General features: G+C 43.7%; 1 protein-coding gene across 3 annotated transcripts in view; it reads right to left on the bottom strand.

Annotated features, from left to right (window-relative positions):
- NFE2L2 (nuclear factor, erythroid 2 like 2) overlaps window positions 1–21,882 on the bottom strand; it is a 35,501-nt gene extending 13,619 nt beyond the window's left edge. Inside the window, exon 1 of one of the 3 annotated variants that reach the window (XM_043577125.1) lies at window positions 21,404–21,882. In XM_043577125.1, coding sequence (XP_043433060.1) covers window positions 21,404–21,448 — 45 coding nt within the window. In that variant the 5' untranslated portion in view covers window positions 21,449–21,882. Of the gene's footprint in view, window positions 1–20,252; window positions 20,400–20,572; window positions 20,669–21,403 lie in introns of those variants that run through there. The other 2 variants (XM_043577124.1, XM_043577126.1) reach the window with 2 other exon arrangements.
- Window positions 21,883–22,774: the final 892 nt, after the last annotated feature.

The raw sequence follows: 22,774 nt of genomic DNA on the forward strand, positions 1-22,774 counted from the left end.
AGTGAGATCATGACTTGAGCCAAAAGTCAGATGCTTAACCGACGGAGCCACCCAGGCACCCCTCTCAGTCTCCCCTCTTGATGGCGGCAGTGTCTCACCCCCTCTCTCCAGAGACTCAGATCCTCCAGCATGAGGAAAATTCCCACCACCCAGAGACTTTCTCCTCCCATTTGGACTTTTCGGTCAGTGTGACTCATCTCAGCTGAGCTGCGTATCACTGCTAATGCCACAATGTCTGTCACGGAATGTTACAACTGGAAGGGACCACAGGACTCACACAGACAGCCCCTTTCATTTTTCCAATAGGGAAACGGGCCAGAGGATGAAATGACTTGGCCCAAGGTGACAGGTCAAGGATGCCAAAACCACCTAACCTCCACTTTACAGCTCCTGTCAAGTTATTTGACAGAGGGAAAAAGATACATTTTTGCTTCAATTTCATTTTTAAATTAGCATCTCTTGCTGTACGTTGCCAGCCTGCAGATACCCAACAGCTTCTATTACAGCTGGTGTTTGCCAGGCACTTCATGGTTTACAGGGTGTTCGCAGGTGGCATCTCATTCCAGCCTCACTGCGGTGGCCTGAGGGAGGTGGTTCGTCTTCGTTTAGGGATGAGCACATTTAGGCTTTGGGCACCGACCAGCACTGCCCCAAATCACATGTTCGGCAGGTGGCAGAGCCAGGACTCCAACCCAGAAATGATTCCGGGCCTGCCAGGCTCTTCCCAAGCCGTGGTGCCGCTCCTTGGCGCTCATGCCGCACCAGGACAAGGTCTGGAAACTGCTTTAGCCCCAGTACCCTCCCCTCAGGCAGGACATGAAGACCTGGAAGCTGTCCCTCCTGACACTTGGACCTGCCTATCCTGATGACTCATGGCTAAATCAGGTCAACTTAGCTGCACCAGGAGAGGTCAGCATTTAAATCTATCTTCCCATAAAGACAATATTGACCCTGTACTCGATATGTCTTATCTGGGCTTTCTTATAATGGTCTGGCTAAACTGTAAACTCCTGCAGAGCATGACAATGTCTTTTTTTTTTTTTTTAACGTTTATTTATTTTTGAGACAGAGAGAGACAGAGCATGAACGGGGGGGGGGGGGGGGGGGGGGGGGGGGGGGGGGGGGGGGGCAGAGAGAGAGGGAGACACAGAATCTGAAACAGGCTCCAGGCTCTGAGCTGTCAGCACAGAGCCCGACGTGGGGCTCGAACTCACGGACCGTGAGATCATGACCTGAGCTGAAGTCAGACGCTTAACCGACCAAGCCACCCAGGCGCCCCGACAATGTCTTTTTTAACATAGATAACATATGTGGAAAAAAATTTAAAAGTTGCGAAAGTAATATCCCAGTTACCTTTCCCCAAGGCAACTGCTGGCATCAATTTTTTGTGTTTTCTTAGGAAGATATTCTATTAAACACACACATACAAACAGCATATAATCATAGTGTTTCACACTTACTAATGTATTTTAGAGACTGTTCTAAATCAGGGCATAGAGTTGTTCCATTATTTTTTTTAAAAAGATTTTATTTTTAAGTCATCTCTACGCCCAGCGAGGCACTTGAACTTACAATCCTGAGATCAACAGTCACATACTCCACCAACTGAGCTGGCCAGGTGCCCTTGTTCCACTTTTTTTTTTTTTTTGTTTTTTTACTTTTGAAGGAGAGAGAGAGACAGAGCATCGAGCGGGGGAGGGTCAGAGAGGGAGACACAGAATCCGAAACAGGCTCCAGGCTCTGAGCTGTCAACACAGAGCCCAACACAAAGGCTTGAACTCACGAATCGCGAGATCATAACCTGAGCCAAAGTTGGAGGCTTAACTGACTGAGCCACCCAGGCCTCCCCCAACCCTGCTTCCATTATTTTTAATGGCTGAGCAGTGCTTCATCATAAAGGTGCACTAGCATAATATATTATTTAATAATATAATTATTTAATCAGTCCCTCATTGGGCTTTTAAGATATTTTGAATCTTTTGCTATTACAAATTAATGCTACAATGAATATCCTTGTGCACAAATCATTTCATAAAAATGTGTGGAGACATCTACGGAATAAATAATCATAAGTGGAACTGCCGGGTCAAACAGTACAGTTGAGCCTTGAACAATGTGGGAATTAGTGGCACTGACCTCCCCTCCCCCAGTCAAAAATCCATGTTCAAAAACCAGAAGCCTTACTGGTAACAAATGGTAGATTAACACCTACTTTGTATGTTATATGCATTATATACGTATTCTTACAATATAGTAAGCTAGAGAAAAGAAAATGTTATTATGAAAATCAGAAAAGAGAGAAAATACACTTATCCAAAAAACGTGTGTATAAGTGGACCTGCACAGTTCAAAGCTGTGTTGTTCAAGGGTCAACTGCATCTGTATTTATAATCATGACAGATACTGCTCAACAGTTCTACACGGAGGTTGTAGCCACATGTGGGACTGCCCATTTCCCCACTCGTGTGTCCTTCATAGCTTGCATCACGGGGACATAGTACCCACACAACAAATACATACTAACTGTACAAGGTCCCCTATGTTAATTCTGGAATCACTTCAAACCAGTCCCTCCCTCTATCTTCACTGTGAAACTAAGGCTACAGAGGAGAATGAATATTACACAGTTGGTTGGCTAGCAAGCATCATTTCTTTAAACACCAGTCTACGTCTGGCCTTGCTCTAGCCAACTTAACCTTGGATGGTACCTTAGGAGCCAGCAGAGCATCTGCAGTAGCAAAAAAAAGGAAAGGGTATGGCACAGACAGGTAAGACAGAGGCTGGGCAAGGTCTCAATAGCTGAAATACCAAAACATGTCGGGCAAAGTCAGTGACTCCGCCTTTCTCAGACAAGGTAAACTACAAAGGGAAAAAGGAAAGCTGACAGTGATCTTGGAGACCATAGTCTAAACCCCAGGTTTATAAATGAGGTTCCTGAGGCCAAGAGATGCTAAATGAGTATCCGACCTGTCTCTCGTTTCATGAAGCAGCCCCGAAGAGGTCATATGGTCAAACCTAACACAAATTAGATTTTAAAATAGACTTTCTATTGCAATTTCTCTTAAGACTCAAAAAGTATTAGGAATTAGTTTGAAAACAGACCTTTACAAACTGTTGTATGGCATTGAACCCTGTGGCCAAACTAATGGCCTATAAAACCCTGCTACGTGACAAATGTCTAATGTGCATTTTTCTGTACAAAACTTTCCTTCCCTCACAGCCGAGCTCTAAATACCATGTAGTTTCCTAAAGACTGTGTCCCTGATCAATATAACAGAACTAAGCCCCCTTCAGGCAGATCATCTCTGCTACAACAAAAGCAACTCAGAACCAGTGTGGACCCCCAAGAATCCCCAAATCACGGAGTCAAGGTCATGTACCCACCAAATGCACATTCCAAATTTGAAAGAATCATCCAAGTGTTCACCGAGAGCAAGCGTGACCCAAGAAATAGTCCTGCATTGCGGCGGCGAAGGCCCTGCAGACACCCGCCCACACATCTGTAGTGCTTTAAGATCACAAAACACTTTCACTTGCATTCTTATGTCATGTAATCCTCACACTAAGTGTGAAGATCAGTGAGATGAAGAAATGGAGGTTGAGAAAGGCTAAATGTTAAATCAAAGGTCGCCCACTTGTCACCTGCACTTTAGGCACAAGCAGCCTCCTCTGATCTGACGGACATACTCATAAATCAAATCGCCATTTAGTAAATCATAATGCCTTCCCTTCTTCTTCCACTCCTCAAAACAAATACAATTCGGGTTTGCTCAAAGGGTGTTCCTTTTAGTTTGTTGGTGGTTTCTTCCTTTAAATCTGTTTTGCTACACTTGTAAAGAAACAATACCATAAAGCAGGCCTAGACTTTTACCAAGTGACCGCAGACGACCTGCCTAAATGATAAACACGTGAAGTCAAGAGCTCTTTGTCTGTTTTTCCAGGACAAAAGCTGTGGGTCTGGTTTAAAATCTCTGGCTTTGGGAAAAGGATTTCTTTCTTTTTTTTTTAATTAAAAAAAAATTTTTTAATGTTTATTTTTGACAGAGAGAGAAAGAGAGAGAGAGAGCATGAGCAGGGGAGGGGCAGAGAGAGAAGGAGACACAGAATTCCAAGCAGGCTCCAGGCTCTGAGCTGCCAGCATAGAGCCCCGGCATGGGGCTTGAGCTCACGTTCGTGAGATCATGACCTGAGCCAAAGTCGGACGCTCAACCGACTGAGCCACACAGGTGTCCCAAGAATTTCTTAAATTAAAACATGAAAGCCAGATGTATGGAGGCTCCCAAAGTAAATGTTCACACAAAGCGTGGGAATTATTTTTACCTTATTACTATTCCCCATGACTGTATCATTCATTATTCTGCCCAACAAAAATACATGTCAAACACGGAATTGACTCTCTTGTCCATCCACTGGTAGGCAAAGCAAAAAAATTATTTTTCCTTACCACTCAAAATAATTTTTTCTTAAAGGCCTTTTCTTCAGTCTGGCTCTGGGAGGAGTTTTCAGATTTTTGCAGCCCTGATGCCCACCAGGTTCCAAGGCCAAGCAAACCGTGGACCCAAAGCAGGAGGCCATCAAGAACATCAGGTTCCAGTCCCCACCTAATCATACCATTCTACCTTATCTTTTAGCCTCGGTTTCTTTCTCTGCCAAAGGACAGGGCTGGGTTAGGGAACTCCTGAGATCCCTTCCTCTAAATACCTCTGGTTCTATGATATCCAAAATGCAAGTCTCAAATCTAATTTTGAATTTTACTTATTTCTTTTTTTAAGCTTTTATTTTCTTTAAGTAATCTCTACACCCAATGTGGGGCTCGAACTCACACCCCCAAGATCAAGAGTCACATGCTCTACTGACTGAGCCAGCCAGGCGCCCCTAATTTTGAATTTTAAAACAAGCTAATTTTAGCTACCTGTAATAGATGCTCTAAAGTAGTACTGTCCAATAGAAATATAACACAAGCCACATGTGTCATTTAAAAATTTTAGTAGCCTTACTAAAAAGACAAAAAAGAAACAAGTGAATTTAATTTTAGCAATATGTGTAATACAATATATCAAAAAATATTTTAACATTTAACCAAAAACTTAAAATTATTAATGAGATATCAGAAGTGATGAACACAATATACATTACAACACATCTCACGGATATGATCACATGAAATGTAGCTGCCTTCCAGAATAAAGAATTAACAAAAGATCTTAACAATGTTTCTGGTTTTACATTTACTTATTTTTCCTGTTTTAAAATGTAAGTCAAAATTAATTAAAATTAAAAATTCAGTTCCTCAGCTGCACTAGCTCCGTTGGTTAGTGACAGTGCAGTTGCAAGGGGGGCTCAGATTCTATTGAACCAAACTCTTCTGTTTTGCAAATTAGTTCTTCAGGATACAGTGAGAACATGAACCCTCCCAAACTTCACCAGGTAGTACTTACACTGTTAGCAATTATTTGTAAAAAGCTCCTACAGTGACCTGCAAGTGCCAGTGTGAGTCTGAATGACTAAAGGGGCTCGTAATGACAGAACGGACCATTTGGATGTTACTCAGGGTGGTGTGGTCCAGACGCCACACAATTACAAATTATTGCAAACGTCATCTGAAGAATGGGGAGAAATAAGGGGCTTAGGTGACAGGAAAGCACTGTCTATTCCAACTAAGGATATGAATGAAGCTGAGTTTGGAAATTCTATTTCAGCTGCTTTCAGATGCATATGTTTGAAAACACACAGTACCCACTGTTGTTGCCAACCTCCAGGTGGCAACTTGGACCTCTTATAGAAAATTATAATTAGTGTCTATATTGTATCTCATGCTCTTAAGATCAGTACAGAAATCTTTTCTTTTCCTTAATGTCAATCTTTTCAATTAACTTGCTAAATAAATATGTAAGGACACTGGTTAGCGGGTGAGCCTTCACATTAAGACTTGAGAATGAAAGATCATAGTACGGCACTCTAAATCCAGATTAAGAGTGGTATGACATAATGTAAGTAATAATGTTAATAATAATGGCTACCATTTGTAGTTCACTTTCTCTGACTCAACATGACAGCAAGCACTTGTATCTAGCATCTCCTTTACTCACACCAATCTGCAAGGCAGGGAGTGTTATCACCATTGCCCTTTTGAAGCAAAGAAACTGAACCACAAAGAGGTTCAGTAATTTTGCCTGAAGACCCACATCTACTAACTGGGAACAGTGAGCTCCAACCCAGGTGTAGGTCACAGAGTCACTCGAATAACCTAGGCCTCTTCAGAGAGAGACCGCCCAATGTGGCACCAGTTAGGGCTCTGCTGCTAACCAGCTGCACAGGGGAGCGTGGACCTCGCAGCCCAACCTCACTGTGCCATTCCTACCAGGACTAACCAAGACACTAAGCCTAGCCTCACAGAGCTTTTTTTTCATATGAAAAAAAAAAGTACATAATGCCCCTTAAAAATATAAAGGACAACCAGGGGTGAAGTATTAAAACCATTAATAAATTCAACTTCTATTGCCAATGTCAAATGAACACGAGAAGAATCTAAATTTTAAGCTTCTGGGTCTAACCACTATATAAGAAATGGAAGGTGAGGTCGTAATTTATGCACGCATCAGACATCACGGCAATACCAAAGGGTAGTGAATGGAAGAAGTTTTCAGCTAGGTTACCTCCCCTCAAGGGTTTTATAGAAGGTCTTCTTTCCCTTCACCACTCTACCCTTTACTTTTTATCCTTTTTAAAGTTCATTTATTTTTGAGAGAAAAAGACAGCATGAGCCAGGGAGGGCGGGGAGAGGGAGAGAGGGAGAGGAAGAGGGAGAGGGAGAGGGAGAGGGAGAGGGGGAGAGAGAGAGAGAGAGAGAGAGAGAGAGAGAGAGAGAGAGAGAGAGATTGAGGGAGAGAGAATCCCAAGCAGGCTCCATACCCAGCAGCACAGTGCCATGCTCGAACTCACGAAACCATGAGATTATGACCTGAGCCAAAACCAAGAGTCAGACGCTTGGTCCACTGAGCCACCCAGGCTCCCCAACCGCCCCCCTCCTTTTTTTAAGGTGTGAGTTACTCAGGGGTAGCATTACAAAAGGACCATTTCAGACTTTGAAGACTAAATGATGTAGGGCAGGGCTGGGAAGAGGACAAGGCTGCAGGGGTCAGCTCAGCTCATGTTTGGATTTATACTTCCACTAACGTGCTTCCATTCCCCAAACTCTGCTGCTTTTCTAGGCCCGGAACCCCCGAGTAAGAAATTCTGCCCCAAGTGAAGGAGTGTGTCTGGGAAGAAGCTCAAAGAGATGGCAGCTTATCAATCCACACTAGTACAGGGAATCCAGCAGATAGGCTGGAGGGTCCCACAGGGGAGACTGGGCCAGCAGGTAGCCCTCTGCTGCCACAGGGCACATGTAAGGTCTTGCCACAGATTGTTTTCTGTCTCTAGAGACTTCAGTCCCCACGTGAAAGACACACATAGGAAAGACCACAGGAGAATAAGTTTACGGCAAAGAGCAAAAAGAGTATGAGTGTTTATGCCACTACACAGAATTCAAGAAAGGAATTTTTCAAGTGTGCCTAAGAAATCTCAGCTCCCCACACATCAAACATCCCCGACAGAGAAGAAATACAGTTATTAAGAAAAATTTATTTATTTATTTATTTTTGAGAGACAGCGAGAGAGCGTGAGCAGGGGAGGGGCAGAGAGAGGGAGACACAGAATCAGAAGCAGGCTCCAGGCTCTGTCAGCACAGAGCCCGATGCGAGGCTCAAACCTACAAACCGTGAGATCACGACCTGAGCTGAAGTCGGACACTTAACCAACCGAGCCACCCGCACCAAAGAAATACAGTCATGGTAAGAACACCACAGCCACCATTTGCTGAATGTGTGCTGTGCGATAGACCTTATGCCCAGCTCTTTTGTTACTCAGTTCTAAGAGCACCGTGGCAGGTGTCATACACATTCCAATGTTGAGGGAACTGAAGCACATGCCACTGTAACGTCCATCGACTCAAACTCTCTGGGCGTCAGCCCTTGGCCTGCAACATTGGGATAATGCCTGCCTCACAGGGTGAATAAGGAGCGCAAACAACAAATTCAGTGTGTTGAAGCATTAGCACCCTGGCCAGCACTGAGAAGAGCCCGAGAGACTGTGGCTGCTATCACCAATATGGTTAGATGCCTACCTCTGTTAGCTTGGGGCTTATGAAAAAGAGAGGATACTGTCTGTTCTTTCTTTTCTTCGGTGAATACTGCTAATCACTGGGCTTGGAAGCCAAGGATAAGACTGTTACAGTTGAAAATGGGCAGTAAGAGTAAATCGATCTTAGAGAAGGGCACAAAGAGACAAACTCCCTGTATGCCACCTTGGAGAAAAAAACAATCCATCCCTCAAGCAAAGCAGCAATTTCTGGGTTGTTTCCCTCCCCTTTCATCAGGGGAATGAACACACCGGTGGATGAGTTCCTGTTAAAACGTAGAAACAGCTTGAGCACAAATGGTATCATGATGGGGCCAACAGAAAGAGGAAATCTACTCCTCTCCTATGAAAAGGGGGCTTAAAAAATTCTTCTTAAATGGCTAACAAAGGTAGTTACAGATTAGAGTTACAAGACAGATCCTCAGTACATGTGCTGATGCCAAACCACACCCACACCTCTCCACTCCCCCCCCCCCCCATCCCTCTGTCTCCAACGTCTCCATTTTCTGATGCATGGGCCATAATAACTTCCTGTCCACATTCAGCCCATGTGTCTTGCCCTTTCCAAAGCCTTCTGTGTTTTAAGATACTTACAGAAAACTTGAAATGCCACACATGGACAGTGAAGGGCTCTCTACAACCAGCCCCAAATTAACCTTCTCATCCCTAGTGACCCAATCGGTTGCCAGAAGTCTGGCTTGTGCCTGCATCCTTCCTCAGGGTTCCAAATGAAGTCTGAGCCAAAGAAATCCTTTGGACTTAAAAAACAAAAACAAAAATAAAAACCTGTAGTTAAAATGCTACCTCCTCCAGGATGTCCTCCGAGCACCCCAGTTGGAAGTGACACTTTCTCTTCTGCACTGTCATGGGGCTGTCATGTGTCACAGATGAGCCTGTGTAAATACCGAGCACCTGGAGGGCAGTAAGACTCACCCTCAGTTTAGGGAGCAACTACTATTATGTAAAGTCTAGGCATGATGCCAGACACCAGAGTTATAAAAAAGAAATAAAATACAGTCTCTGCCCTAGAGGAAGACCTTAAGCAGAGAAAACAGAGATATAAAGTAAATTATGCTCAATGATATGAAACATGCCCTATAATCCAGGTGTACAAAGAGCAAAGCGTTTGATTAGGAGGAGGGAAAACTTGAAAAGCAAATGTCTTTCAAGGAAGACAACACATTTGCCACATTATCTTGGAAGATGAAAACAACTTCATGCCCTGAAAGTTCCTAGGGTGTGTAAATTCCTAATAAATTTTTGTGGAATGAGTAGGTGCACATTTAGGCTCAGAATTCAGTATTTTCACTGTGCACATAAGGTGTCTGGGTTCAAAGAATTCTAATTACTTACATAACAAAGGTACCGTGTTTCCTATCACTTATGACCCAACTACCAATCGTAGAAAAATTATTTAAAGTTATCAAAGTTATTTCATAGTAATAATACTTCAAATTATTCTTTGGGTGCTCTACTAAAAATAAAGTATTATACCTTAAATCTATAAACACATATTCCTTCAAGTTAACAATAAAATTGATTTTTTGAGAGAATCAAATATCCTGGGGGCACCTGGGTGACACAGGTGGTTAAGCGGCCAACTTCGGCTCAGGTCATGATCTCGCGGTTCCTGAGATTGAGCCCTGCATCGGGCCCTGTGCTGACAGCTCTGAGCCTGGAGCTTGCTTCGGATTCTGTGTCTCCCTCTCTCTCTGCCCCTCCCCCACTAACGCTCTGTCTTTTTCTCTCAAAAATAAACATTAAAAAAAAAACAACACCTTGCAACCTGAACACGTCAGTCAACATAAATGCTAAGTATATTTCCTTAGAGGCCCCTAGTTATGTCCCTCAGACTGACGGTGGAACATGGTAACCTCACTTTGCCCCCATATTCTAGACTTTTTTTTTTTCCCAAAGCATCAATCTATTACCATAATTAACCTCTTCAGCTATTCTATACTCAGGACTCAGCCTTCTTCACGAAGTACCCAGTAGAAAAGGCAGTAAAGATCCAGAGAGGTATGGTACATGGCTTTTAACTTCATCTTGAAATTTTAAAATAATGTTTAGCTTATCTTTTGAGGAAAGCTTCCTTGTAGCTGTAGGCCTGAGAAACGGTGAATATCAGCAATGATGATATTACCATATCAAATGACAATGACCTCTGTGTTAAGTGAACTGGACTAGACACTCTACCTGAGTAAATGAAATGTTCTTGGTCCCTCTGGTTTCTAGAGCTTTTGTGGCTCTCTCTCTCTCTGTTACTCCCTTCAGGTTTAGGATAAAAGGTGTGAACAGGCTGCCATCTGAGGAGATGGGGCCTTCCTACAAAGAACCAGGAAGTACACGTGGAGTCCCGTTATTCCACCAGTTTCAGTTACCTGTAGTCAACCGAGGTCCAGAAGCAGACGATCCTCCTGATGTATTGTCAGAAGGTCAACAGCAGCCTAATTTACGTCGCAAGGCCTATGTCGCTCACTTCATCTCAACACATAGGCCTTTTATCACCTCACATCATCACAAGAAGAGTAGTATTTTGGAAGACCACATTTATAACTTTTATTACATTACATTGTTATAATTGGTCTATTTTATCATGTTGTTGTTCATCTCTTACTGTGCCTAATTTAGAAATTAAACTTTGTCATGGGTATGCAGGTATAGGAAAAAACATCGTGTATATAGGGTTTAGTACTATCTGCGGTTTCAGGCAACCATTGGGCATCTTGGACCATGAGGGACTCCTGTAATGCCCTGAGCTTTCCTGGGAACAGTAATATCCTGGCTTCAACAGTCTCTAGAAGACCGTGCAGGACAGCGGTTCCACTGGGGCTGGTACCACCACTGAGCAGCAACCGAAACTGGATGGAAATGGGGGTGGGGGGGTTCCTAGCTGTCACAATAGTGCTGAATATCCTGTAATGTGGGACAGCCCTCCACTCCAAAGAGAGAAGTCCAGCCCACGTGTCAGCAGCACTCCCTTTGGAAAACACTGAGTAAAGCTCCTTGAGGTAAGGACACTGCCTTAATTAATCTTTGTAAAGGAGTACCTCATTCCTTAGTTTCTAACAAAATACCCACAGTTACTAGACAAGAAAAGAAACGGAAGGAACAAGGAAAATGGACAGGAGAGCAGGGATTATGGACATGCTAAATCCCTGTTCTGCCATCATGAGTGACATGGCCCCAGACAACTTATTTTACCTCTTTGAGTAGGTTTCCTCACCTGTAAAATGGAGGTAATAGCCTTTATCACCACAGATTTATTGTCAAGATCAAGTAAGAAGACCTACTACAGTATTACCAGGTGTTCAGTAAATGTCAGCTTTTTCCCTTTCCTTCCCTATGAAATAGCTGGTTGTCTGTATTCAGATGCCTTGTAACATCGAAAGGCTGATTCTTTCATGACGTTGGAAGGAAGCTGGTTAAACGTGACTGCAAGGGAAGACTAATTGTCCCCTCCGTCTCTTCATCATGACCACCTCCACCAGCACAGCCACAACTGCTAAAGCTCTACAGTACCATTATCAACTGGACTCTGAGCCATGTACTCCAGGAGCCCCAGACTTCCAAGAGTCCCACAGGCACAGAGGAAAGGAAGATGGATGAGTTATCTAGGGGTGTCATTCTTACTCCCATCTCTCTGGGGGAGAAAAGGCTTTATTTTTCAGGATCATTGAGAAAAGACGTGAGGTTCCCCAGCTCTTAAGATATTTTCCCTCCTTTCTGAACCTCCCCAGAAGTTTAAGAGCCAGAGGCCCAAGTCCTTCAGCAACATCAAAAACATGGCTACACAGAATCAATCCTGCCCTGGCATCCCAGAGGCACCTCACAGGGAAAGGGAGGCACTTGGCCTACCAACAATGGGAATACTCACCCAAACTGGGAACTCGTCGAATGGAGACTCCATCTGTACTCTATAGGGATTTCTAAGATGACATTATTGAATTACCCAGTGGTCACATATTTGCACTCCATCAACTAGAAGGGGCACAGGAGAGGGGCTGGAGGGTGGGAGGGAGAACCCCTCTCAGTGCTGCCAGCTCCTGATGCGGTGCCAGCTTCTGAGTGGCTTCCTGAGGCTGCTAATCTTTGGGTTGTCTGTCCAATCAGTTATACATTAATTTCCTGTATTAAATTCCCTGTCTGAAACATCTCGTGTGGTTTCTGGTTTACTAAACTGAACTCTGGGCTGTTTTTTAACCTCTCCAAAGAGTCTTCTCAGGAAAAGACAAAGCCTACATTAACAGGGTTGTTGAAAGAACTAAAGACCACGAGTGTCAACACCACAAGTAAATACTCAAAATTGCTTTCTCTTTCCTCACATGGAGAACGTAAGTGCCGGCTGCACACTGAAGAGCAAATCCAAGTATTAAACATTTAGGAGATCTTCAGGTACAAATTCCAAGTCCATCTGATGCTTTCCTCAGGAAAAGTCCAAAAAGTCTGTATTCCTCCTGGGTCCATGAAAAGAAGTCCCTTAAACTAGTTTTCTTTTTCCTCCCAATCTCTCTCCCTTTCATGCTAGCACCTTTTTTTCCAAGTCAAATAGAACCCAGAATTTGCCCTCTTGAAGTCACCATCCTTACTCTCAATCCAATGCCCCAAGGTTCTCCCAAACATGCAGCCTTAAGTAAAGAAGTTTCCAGCAGAGGGTGAGCCTCTGTCTTTGGAGAAGAAAGAGCCTGAACCCACAGAATGGTTCTCATTCCTGGTCCTGGTCTCAGCAGAAGAACATACAGGGCAAGGACCGCAGTTAGCATAAAGTGAACCAGCCCTGGTCCTGTCCTTGGGGGTTGGTTCCTCAAAGCATATTTTACTTCTGTTTCACGGAGAATTACCAAGAACAAAAACAACTTCTTCAAAATTGGCAATTTCCCCTATGGCAATTAAAAAATATATTTTTAATTTTTGGTGGTTTTTATTACCAGGATTTTAACATTAAAAATTTTTTTATTTATTTTTTGCTACGTCAAAAAAATTCAGGGCTCTTCCAGTCTCTAGACACAGCAATAAGACTCCCTAGATCCAATACAAAAAAAAACACAAAGCAACAGAAAGGACAGGTTCTGTAGTCAGCCCTCAAACACCTGAAAAAGTAGAGTAATTCTACCATGTGTCACTCTTCTGTTTCAGTTCTGTTCACAGAAAGCAACAGAACAGGATAATCACTTTCCCCGGTATTCTAATCCCTTAGACTGAGAACAGGTTGAGTTCTACATCCATGTGCATTATACTTTTGTGCCAAAGCAGAGCAGACAAAAGGCTGTCAAGTCTGGAGTACAGCAAAGTTCCATACTCTTTATCAGCAGGCCACCCACACAGGCAGTCAGTATTGTTCCTGATCTTACACAGACATGGGGTGGGGAGAGGGACGGGCACTAACCCACCCTGGATGATGGCTATATCCCAGCAAAGAAGGAAAACAGCCTTTACCGGGGCAAGTCATTCACTGAAATACAAGTATGCATTGCATACAGCCTAAATGTTAACACTGAAATCCCACTGTTTGAAGGTACTTTAAACACACATTACACCTATCCTCAGGACAAAACTCTTAGGAACAAATGAAAGAATAAGATATTGTTTTTTAAATCTTAAAGCAAAAAGGAAGAATGGGTTAAAAGAATTTCGAACTACTGATGGCTACAGAAAGGCTGGAGGTGGGCTGCCAAAGTTTTACCTGGCCACAGTAGAGAGAGGCTGTGGCTGGAACCGGGTGTCTGCTCCCTTCTGGGCCCAATCCCAGTATGGGACCATACTTTCAGGTCTCTTGAGTGGTACTGCAGTGCTGTAGCTCACACACACACACACACACACACACACACACACACACACACACTCACTCGTAAAAGATTCAGAAGTTAGCCCCAGTTTCCAAAGATATAAACCAGAAAGCCATTTGGGTAAGTACAAATGGCAGCTACCGCGGTCAGAATATAAAGTATACTTCACTAGGCAGATTACAGGGAGCCAAAAAATTGAATTGCTAAAAGTTGCCTTGCAGATGTAAGGTTTTTGTTCTCTTCAAATGGAGAGGATAACAAGGCCGAAAAACTCAGAGCACGGAATTTCCTAGAGGAAGGCAAAGTGTGTCCTAGCCTCCGGGCTCTCCAACACTTAGCCCAAGCATTCTGTCCCCACTGCCTTTCCTAGGCTCACCCTAAATGATTGAGACTGCACGTTCTCACAGGTCACATTCCTGACCAAACACAGAGGAATTCTGACCCCCTTGGGGAAAACCTCTTGATAACAAAATTATCACCCAAATCCCCATGAGGGATTAAAGAGCTCAAGTTATATTTACTGAATTTCCAACATTCGCCAGGCACCTTAAAACAGATCTCAGATTTGGGTGTTAACCTTAGGTTGTGAAGGTCAGTGATCAAATACAAAGACACTTCTTTTCATGATTTTCGACAAATATCCTAACCAGATTTTCTAAATCACTATAAATACCTTCAGTGGGTACCAAGCACTGAGCTAGGTGCTCTAAGGCACTGGTTCATAAACCTGACTGCACACTGGAAAATCTCTTTTCAGAAGCTTAAAAAAAATATACTGATGTTTGGGTCCCACCACCACAGATTTTGTTTTAATGAGGGATATGACCTGGATGTCAGCATGTTAAAATACTTATGGTTGATTCAACTAGAAAACAAAGTTTAAGAACCATTGCTGTAGGGAACAAAAAGAAATACATAAAGCAGAAACAACCCAAATGTCCATCAACTGATGAGAACAGAAATTAAATGTGGTGTATCCATACAGTGGAACAGCAGCCGGCAATAAAAAGGAATGAAGTCCTGATACATGCTACCCCGTGGTCAAACCTTATAAACAAGGTATCAAATGAAAGAAGCCAATCACACAAAACCACATAAGGCATGATTTCATTTACATGAAATATCCAGAACAGACAACTCCACAGAGATAAAAAAATGGATGAGTGGTTACCAGAGACTAAGGGAGTTGAAGGGAAATGGGGAGTTACTGCTAATAATTATGCGGTTTCTTTTTGGGGTACTGAAAATGTTCTAAAATCGGTTGTGGTGATGGCTGCACGACTCTGAATACACTAAATCACTGAACTATTTTAAATGGGTACACCATACGGTATGTGAATTCTATCTCATATAGCTGTTTCCAAAAAAGCACAGGGGCACCTGGGTGGCTCAGCTGGTTAAGCATCTGACTTGGTTTCAGCTCAGGTCATGACCTCGAGGTTCAGGAGTCCTGAGTCGAGGTCTGCACTGACAGTGTGGAGCCTGCTTGGGATTCTCTCTCCCTCTCTCTCTCTGCCCCTCCCCTGCTCAGGCTCTCGCTCTCTCTCCTCTCAAAAGTAAATATTTTTTTTTTTTTTTAAAAAAGGAGAGAAATACAAATTCTATGCCCAGCTTTCAAGAAATTCACAATCTAGCTGTAGAGGGGGGAAAAATACACAGTCAAGACAAATATCAGAGATTTTAAAAGGCGATGCAACAGAATTGCCTAATGCAGAAAATAAAAACTCTGAAGTTCAAAAGAAAGTTTCAAAGTCAAAATGACCTGATTTTTTTTTTTTCTTTTCTTACACAATCATTCTCTTATTTTAAAAAAAAGCAACGGAGGGCTCAGATCTGGCCAGTATGCTATTACCACAGGCACCAAAGTCTCCATTTCGGAGTTTATGAGAAAGGAGTGACTACCTGGCATTGCCAAGGATTTTTTTTAATCTTCCTGAACACAGGCTGTCGATAGGATTCTAATGACTCTCAAGAGCCAATTATCAACAGGGCCATTGATAGATGGACTTGGTGTTCTAAACCCTTCTTATGCCCTGGATTTGTCTTCACTATCAGAGTTTGGGTCAAATAAACTTACATGCTTACACACACAGAAAGACTCTCATATAGGAGGCTTTATGACATGCAGGTATTATAGGCCATGTGCCATAAAGATGATCAGTTAAAAGTGCCTCCTACCCTCAGAGTTCCTAACTTTTTTTAAGTAATCTCTACACCTAACCTGGGGTTCAAACTCATGACCCTGAGATCAAGAGTCACATGCTCTACCAACTGAGCCAGCCCAGGTTCTTAAAACTGTTAGTACCAATAACTGAAAAGTGATTATTGTGGCAGGGGCTGACACAAAGAAAACCAACAACTTTAGGCAGAACGGAATTTTGTTTAGCAGTCTTGGTGTTTTCTTGGAGGGAGGGTGTCTGTGTGTGGGGGAAGGTTAGTGTAAGAATACCATTTTTTTTCCTAATACTGTTTTGGAATGTAAATATTATAAAATTTTTGCTTTCATTTCCAGAAAACATGCCATATCAACTGGGCAATTGAAAAAGCCTTGGCCTGTATCTTAGACCCCTTTCAATAAATGTCTGTTGGACCATATTTAAAAGCAGGTGGCAATGAAATTTTAGTAACTCCTAAAAATCATATTATCAAAATATAAACTCTATTATTCATGTTAACAGTAAATTTAAAACAAACATACAGCCAAAGGTGAAGGAGGTACGTTAAATAAAGCATTAGTAAATTTGTCCTCCCATACCCTGGTATGCAACAGATTTCAGCAAACTTTCAGAAATGGCTGGACCAGGCATTTATTTTCTTATTTTCTTTTAATGTTTATTTATTTTTGAGAGAGAGAGAGAGAGAGAGAGAGAGAGAGAGAGAGACAGGAGAGAGAGAGAGAATGAGCAGGGGAGAGCAGAGAGAGGGAGACAGAATCCAAAGCAGGCTCCAGGCTCTGAGCTATCAGCACAGAGCCCGATGCGGGGCTCAAACCCACAAACTGAGATCATGACCCGAGCCGAAGTCAGATGCTAAACCGACTAAGCCACCCAGGCACCCCTGGACCAGGGATTTAAATACCCTGGGTTTACCCACACTAACTTTCAGGCAAATCCTAAAAATCCTGCACCATCTTTAATTCACACAAATAAGACGATAATTCTGAAAACAACTTGTTTAACAATAAAGACTAAGAAATAATATATTTGATTTTGAAATATTCAAAACCCTAAATAAGCTTCATTGAGATAACTTGAGCCCTTATGCTTGCTTCAATTCAGAAGTGCCCTAAACAAAAGACTGGTGTTTAATTTGAGCCAACAAATTTCTCCTAGCCATTTTCCATTCAAATTCTCCCCATTCTACCCAGTGACTTTCAACCTGGCCTAACCCTGTCAATCCCACTTTTCACTATATATATATACATACATACATATATATATATATATATATATATATATATATATATGTATATATATAATCAAACTTATTTTTGACTACTTCAAAGCAAAAAAAGTCAATGAACAGGAGAATGTACCAACTAACAAGGCAAATAAAGGTAAGCAAAGGGGGGTCTAGCAGCTAACAGATTTAATTAAGAAAAAGGAAAAATGGTCCCTGAAAAATGTAATGCCCCAACCCTAACATAACCCTAACTTTAATCTTGAACACTGCTGAGATCCCATGAATTTTTAAAAGTATTATTATATTGAGAAGTGGCCCTGGGGCGCCTGGCTGGCTCAGTCAGCAGAGTGTGTGACTCCTGATCTCAGGGTTGTGAGTTTGAGCCCCATGTGGAGATTACTAAGAAAGAAAGAAAAGAAAGAAAAGAAAGAAAGAAAAGAAAGAAAGAAAAGAAAAGAAAGAAAAGAAAAGAAAGAAAGGAAGAAAGAAAGAAAGAAAGAAAGAAAGAAAGAAAGAAAGAAAGAAAGAAAGAAAGAAAGAAAAGAAATGGTCCTGCCCCTCCAAATGAAACCCCTCTAGGTCTCAGTGTCTTCCTTAAAAAGCCCCCATGTGGTAATGAATTGCCAGGTTGTATTTACTTGCACTGAATTTAAGAGGGCCCGCCTCCTCCAATACATACAAAGTTAATGAATTTCTTGTTAAGTGGAAAAGGTACAGAAGTTAATCTTTTTAATTCCTGCCTCTCTTTCCCCTAGTTCTTCTCAATTAATCCACTTTTTAAAATGTGAGCTATTCCTCCTGTTTAAAGTTTAAGCAGTCCTGGTCAAGTCTGGAAGTGGTGATTTAAAGCCATTGGAGTCAGACTATCTAGGTTTGAATCCCATCTCCACCAGTCAATAGTTGGGGCATTTCAGGCGCCTGGCTGGCTCAGTAGGTGGAATGTGGGACTCTTGATCTCCAGGTAGTGAGTTTAAGCTCCATGTTGGGTGCAGAGATTACTTATGTAAATAAAGTAATTAATAAAAAATAGTTGGGGGCACTTTAAGCAGGACTCTTGGCCTCTTTGTGCCTCTATTCTCCCCCTGGAAACTGGAGATAATAGTATTTCCCATGGGGTTAGTGTGGAATTATGCATGTGAAGCAATTATTGCAGCTCCTGGCACTCAAGGAAGTGCCCAATAACTCATCTATTATCATCTTAGTGCCGAATTCTTCCTGCACCCAAGAGTTTGCACTGAAAAGTTAACCCCAGATCAAAGAAAAATTCAAGAGAAAATATTTTTTATGCAAAACCCACTTTAAATTATGTTCAGCCAGTAGGTAGGAAATTCTCAACAACAACAACAACAAAAAAAATGTGCTTATAGTCCACAGAGGCTTCCTTTTCTCATGTAGCTCTGAAGAATATTCATCCTGAATGAAAATAAATATTAAGAAAAACTGTATTTGGTTTTCAACTGATCCTGGTAATCCTAAAGAAAGACAGGAGTTCTTTTTTATCCAGCATTGTTTATAAAAACCCAAGTTAACAACAAAGATTCCAGAATGACCCATTATTTTTAAAGCAGAAAGACTGATATGAATTGTGTATTTATTCTCCTACATGCAGCTTCCATAGTCTCTCAACTCTAAAAAGTCGTATTTAAAAAGTCAAGTTGTTCTTTGCTTAACATTCATTCAGATGAGAGGCCTGTCTTATGTTCCTTTAAAAATAATCTTAATCAGTCTAGTCCAAGATCAACTCCATCCCTCATATATAAAAGTACTTTATCTGAGACACCATTGAAAGGGACAATGGATGGTTCCTTCAGCTAACAGAAATACAGAATCTCAGGCTCTGCTTTCTACCCTGTTTATCAATACCTCCTCTGCCCACAGGATGAAAAACTGAATCCTAGTACCACCTCATACCTGGAATTTATTTGACAAAGTTCAGAATCCATTCTTGACTTTTTGTTGAAATCTTTCCAGACTACCACTATTATTTAATATGATTAACAGTTACACACATGAACTTGATTTCAAATTTTACTCCATTTCCTTTTTTCATAGTTTTCAAATATGAAAACTGTGTCTGATTACAAAGGAGGAAAAGTAGTTATCTTATCAAATATAACTGAAAATTCACATTTAAAAGAGAAAGGAATACACATGCTTAATGAACTTTTGTATATATAGAATGTTAAATTACACAGGAAAACAAATTAAAAATAATAGAGAACTCTAGAACACAGTTTAGAAAAACAAAAGTCCATTAGCCTTTTATATCCTTTGGTTATATAGATTACTGTATAAATAGCTAGATGGTTATATAAATTCTGTTGAATAGCAGTTAAATCGGAAAGTACAATATACTTCATAGTAGCGCGAACTGAGGGAATACAATCCTAATCATTAAGGGGGGGGGGGAGAGGTTAAGACAAACAGCTTTAAATAACAAAAAAGCACAATATATTGTCAATAACTTAAAATCTTAAATCTTCAAGATTAATGTAAAACTTCACATTTAACAGTATAAACATATGCTCTTACTTATACCTATTACACTACACATTTCCTTGAACCAAGTATTAAGTATTTTTCCTAAAAACCCAATTACCAAAAATATTTGGAAATATAAATATCTACTTCTTTGAAAGTCCCTACAAAGTATGAACAGTAACTTGTTTTCACTTTTATAACAATTTACAAAACTCGCTAGCAAAATACTATGAAACCCAAGTGTCCCACCTTCTGCCCTAGCAAAAGAAACATGCTAAGAAATCGAAGCAAATTCTCAACTAGAAAAAAACGAAAGCATCCAAGGAAGAAATAATATATGACAGCAAAAAATTTACTAACAGCCTAAAATCAATAGAAATTCTAATCCACTCTCGAAACTCTTACCCTTGACAGCACAGCACAGAATATCCTGCCTTACACATTTTGGAACTGCAATTCTGAAACGTTAAATCCAAAGACAAAGCCGCCCTGGGGAAAATAACAATTGCGCAACAGATCAACAGCTCCAACTTGTCCCTTGGCCCCGGCGCGGCAAGGTTTGCACGCTATAAAGCAGGAAAGGGCCAACCGAGGGCCGCCGTGACAGCCAACGGGCCACTGTCTTGGAGGCCGAGTCCACGCACCCGGCGTGCGCCACTGGGAGGCACCACGCGGGTACCGGGAAGCCGCGTCCGACCTCAGTTCGCTGCCCCGCCCGCATTTACCCGCCGGTTGCCAGAGGCCGACCCCGGATCTCCGAAGCCGAACATTTCCCACCACGCGAGGGAGCGCCTGGTCCCGCCGCCGCACGTCGGGGCATCGCAGAACGCTGGGCACTTAGTGACCTCCTCCCTCCCCCCACCCTGGGGGCTGGGCTTTCTCGCCAAGCTGCCTACGAGCGATCTGATGGATGGATTGACTGATTACTTTGCCAAGGGGTGCCCTTAGACGGGCCAGCAGGGTGAGCGCGCAGAGCCACCGCCCGCGCCCGCGGAGAACGTGGATGGGGGCGGCGGTAGGGCAGGGGCTCCAGGTCCCAGTCCGGAGGAGACCTCAACTCCCCCGAGAGCGGCCCCGTGACTAGGCACATTTTTGCCGGCTCCGAGGCGGGGGAGCAGCGCAGCCCCGGAAGGGCCGGGCCGCGCCGGCTCAGACCGCCAGCGTCCGCCCCCTCCTGCCCTGCCACCTCTGGGGCTGCTCAAACTCCAGCTGGAGCTCCCGAGTCCCAGCTCCGGAAGCCGGGGACGCGGCTAGAGAGGCCCCTTCGCCCTACGCACACGGAAGTAGCTTCCAGACCTCCACATAGTCACCCTCGGGGGTCGCACTCCCACTCCCCTCGCGTCCCACAGGATCCTCGCAGCCCTTTGGGTCCCCCGCTCCTTCTCCCCGCCCGGGCCCCAGCGCAAGCGCAGCGGCTCTAGTGCGCGGCCACAGCAGTCCGGACTCAGGCCGTAGACGGGAGAAGCCGGCTGCGGTTGTCCCGCCCAGTCCGCAGCTCCCTGAGCCCCTGTCCCCGTCCTGGCACCACCGCTGGGCTCCAAGGGCCGGGGCAGCACCTGCTGGGACGGCAGTCCGGGCGGCGGCAGCTCCAAGTCCATCATGATGAGCTGGGGACCGTGGTGTGGCGCTCCCCGACGGCAGCCTTGTCCCAGGTGCCGAGGCGCGGCGCGGACTGGGCGGCACAGGCGACGGCTGCTCCTCCGGTCACCGCAGCACTCCCGCGACACGGCCCGAGTGGCCCGCTGGGCTGTTGCCCCGCTCCGCCTCCCGCCCCCCCAGAGGGCGGGGCAAGAGCCCGGGCCAGTCGTTCCCAGGCTGGCTGCGCAGACAGAGCTTCCGAAAATCCCCCACCCCCGCCCCAGCTGACGCAAGAAGCTCGTGGGCCCGGGGCAGGGAAGGGCCGCGGGCGGGGGTCCCCGCGGACAGGCCTGCGGGGTGCCGGGAGGAGGGCTGAATTGGCTTCCTGGTCCCCGCGCTCAATCCCTCCCTCTCCCCGCAAATAAAACCTAAACTCTCGGCCCGCGAGATTGAGAGTTGTTTGCAGAAGGTCGTTTGGGTTCAGGCGCTTTGAAACAGTTTAAACAGTTGGAACAAACACTACTGGAGACCCCGCGGAGGCGCGGGTGTCGGAGCTGCGCCTCCCTGATCTGGAGTTGCAGAACCTTGCCCGGCTTTATCTCACTCCACCGCCCGAGAGTGGCGCCAGCCCTGGGGGTGGGGGTTAAATGTTTAGACCCAGGCCGTGCGCGACGCGAACTGCCCTCTCGCCCTCCGTCCATACCTGGGCCGGGGCCAGTGGGACTTGCCCAGGGCAGCCGTGGACCGCGCGGGTAGCTCGTGCTCTCGGTCACCCTGAACGCCCTCCGCTTACTCCCACGCGCTGGCACTCTAGCTGGCCCATCGCTGTGGGCAAACGGGGAGGTCTCTTTTGGTCGGAGAATGGTCAGTATTGCCCACCAGGAGTCTTCTCTTCCCACCAAAGCGCACACCTCACACCACAGATGGTGCCTTTTAAGACTGCAATACTACAACATGCCAGAATCTTAACAAGTTTCTTTTCACGTACCCAGCATATGATGTAAACAATAAAAATAAAAAAGGCCAAGCTATAAAATAGTTTGTGTAGTATGGACCCGTCTTGTAAAAACAGGTGGTGTCTAGGAAAAAAATTAAACAACTTTAATGTTTACTAAAATCGTAGCTGTAAGCTCACGAATGATTTTTACCTTTCTCGTTGTTACTTTAAGTATATTTTAAATCTACAATATATATTGCCTTTTACATTAAAAGCAATTATTTAAAAATAAAGCATTGTCCACAGAAAACTTCAAGTACTTGAAAACAGGAATATTGTGAAATCTTTTCAGATTTAAGAGAGAAGAGATAAATAGTTTTGGGGTTTTTTTCTCTCTTATGTGTTAACAATC

This window comes from Prionailurus bengalensis, chromosome C1 (genome assembly GCF_016509475.1).
Source record: "Prionailurus bengalensis isolate Pbe53 chromosome C1, Fcat_Pben_1.1_paternal_pri, whole genome shotgun sequence".
Classification (NCBI taxonomy): domain Eukaryota; kingdom Metazoa; phylum Chordata; class Mammalia; order Carnivora; family Felidae; genus Prionailurus; species Prionailurus bengalensis.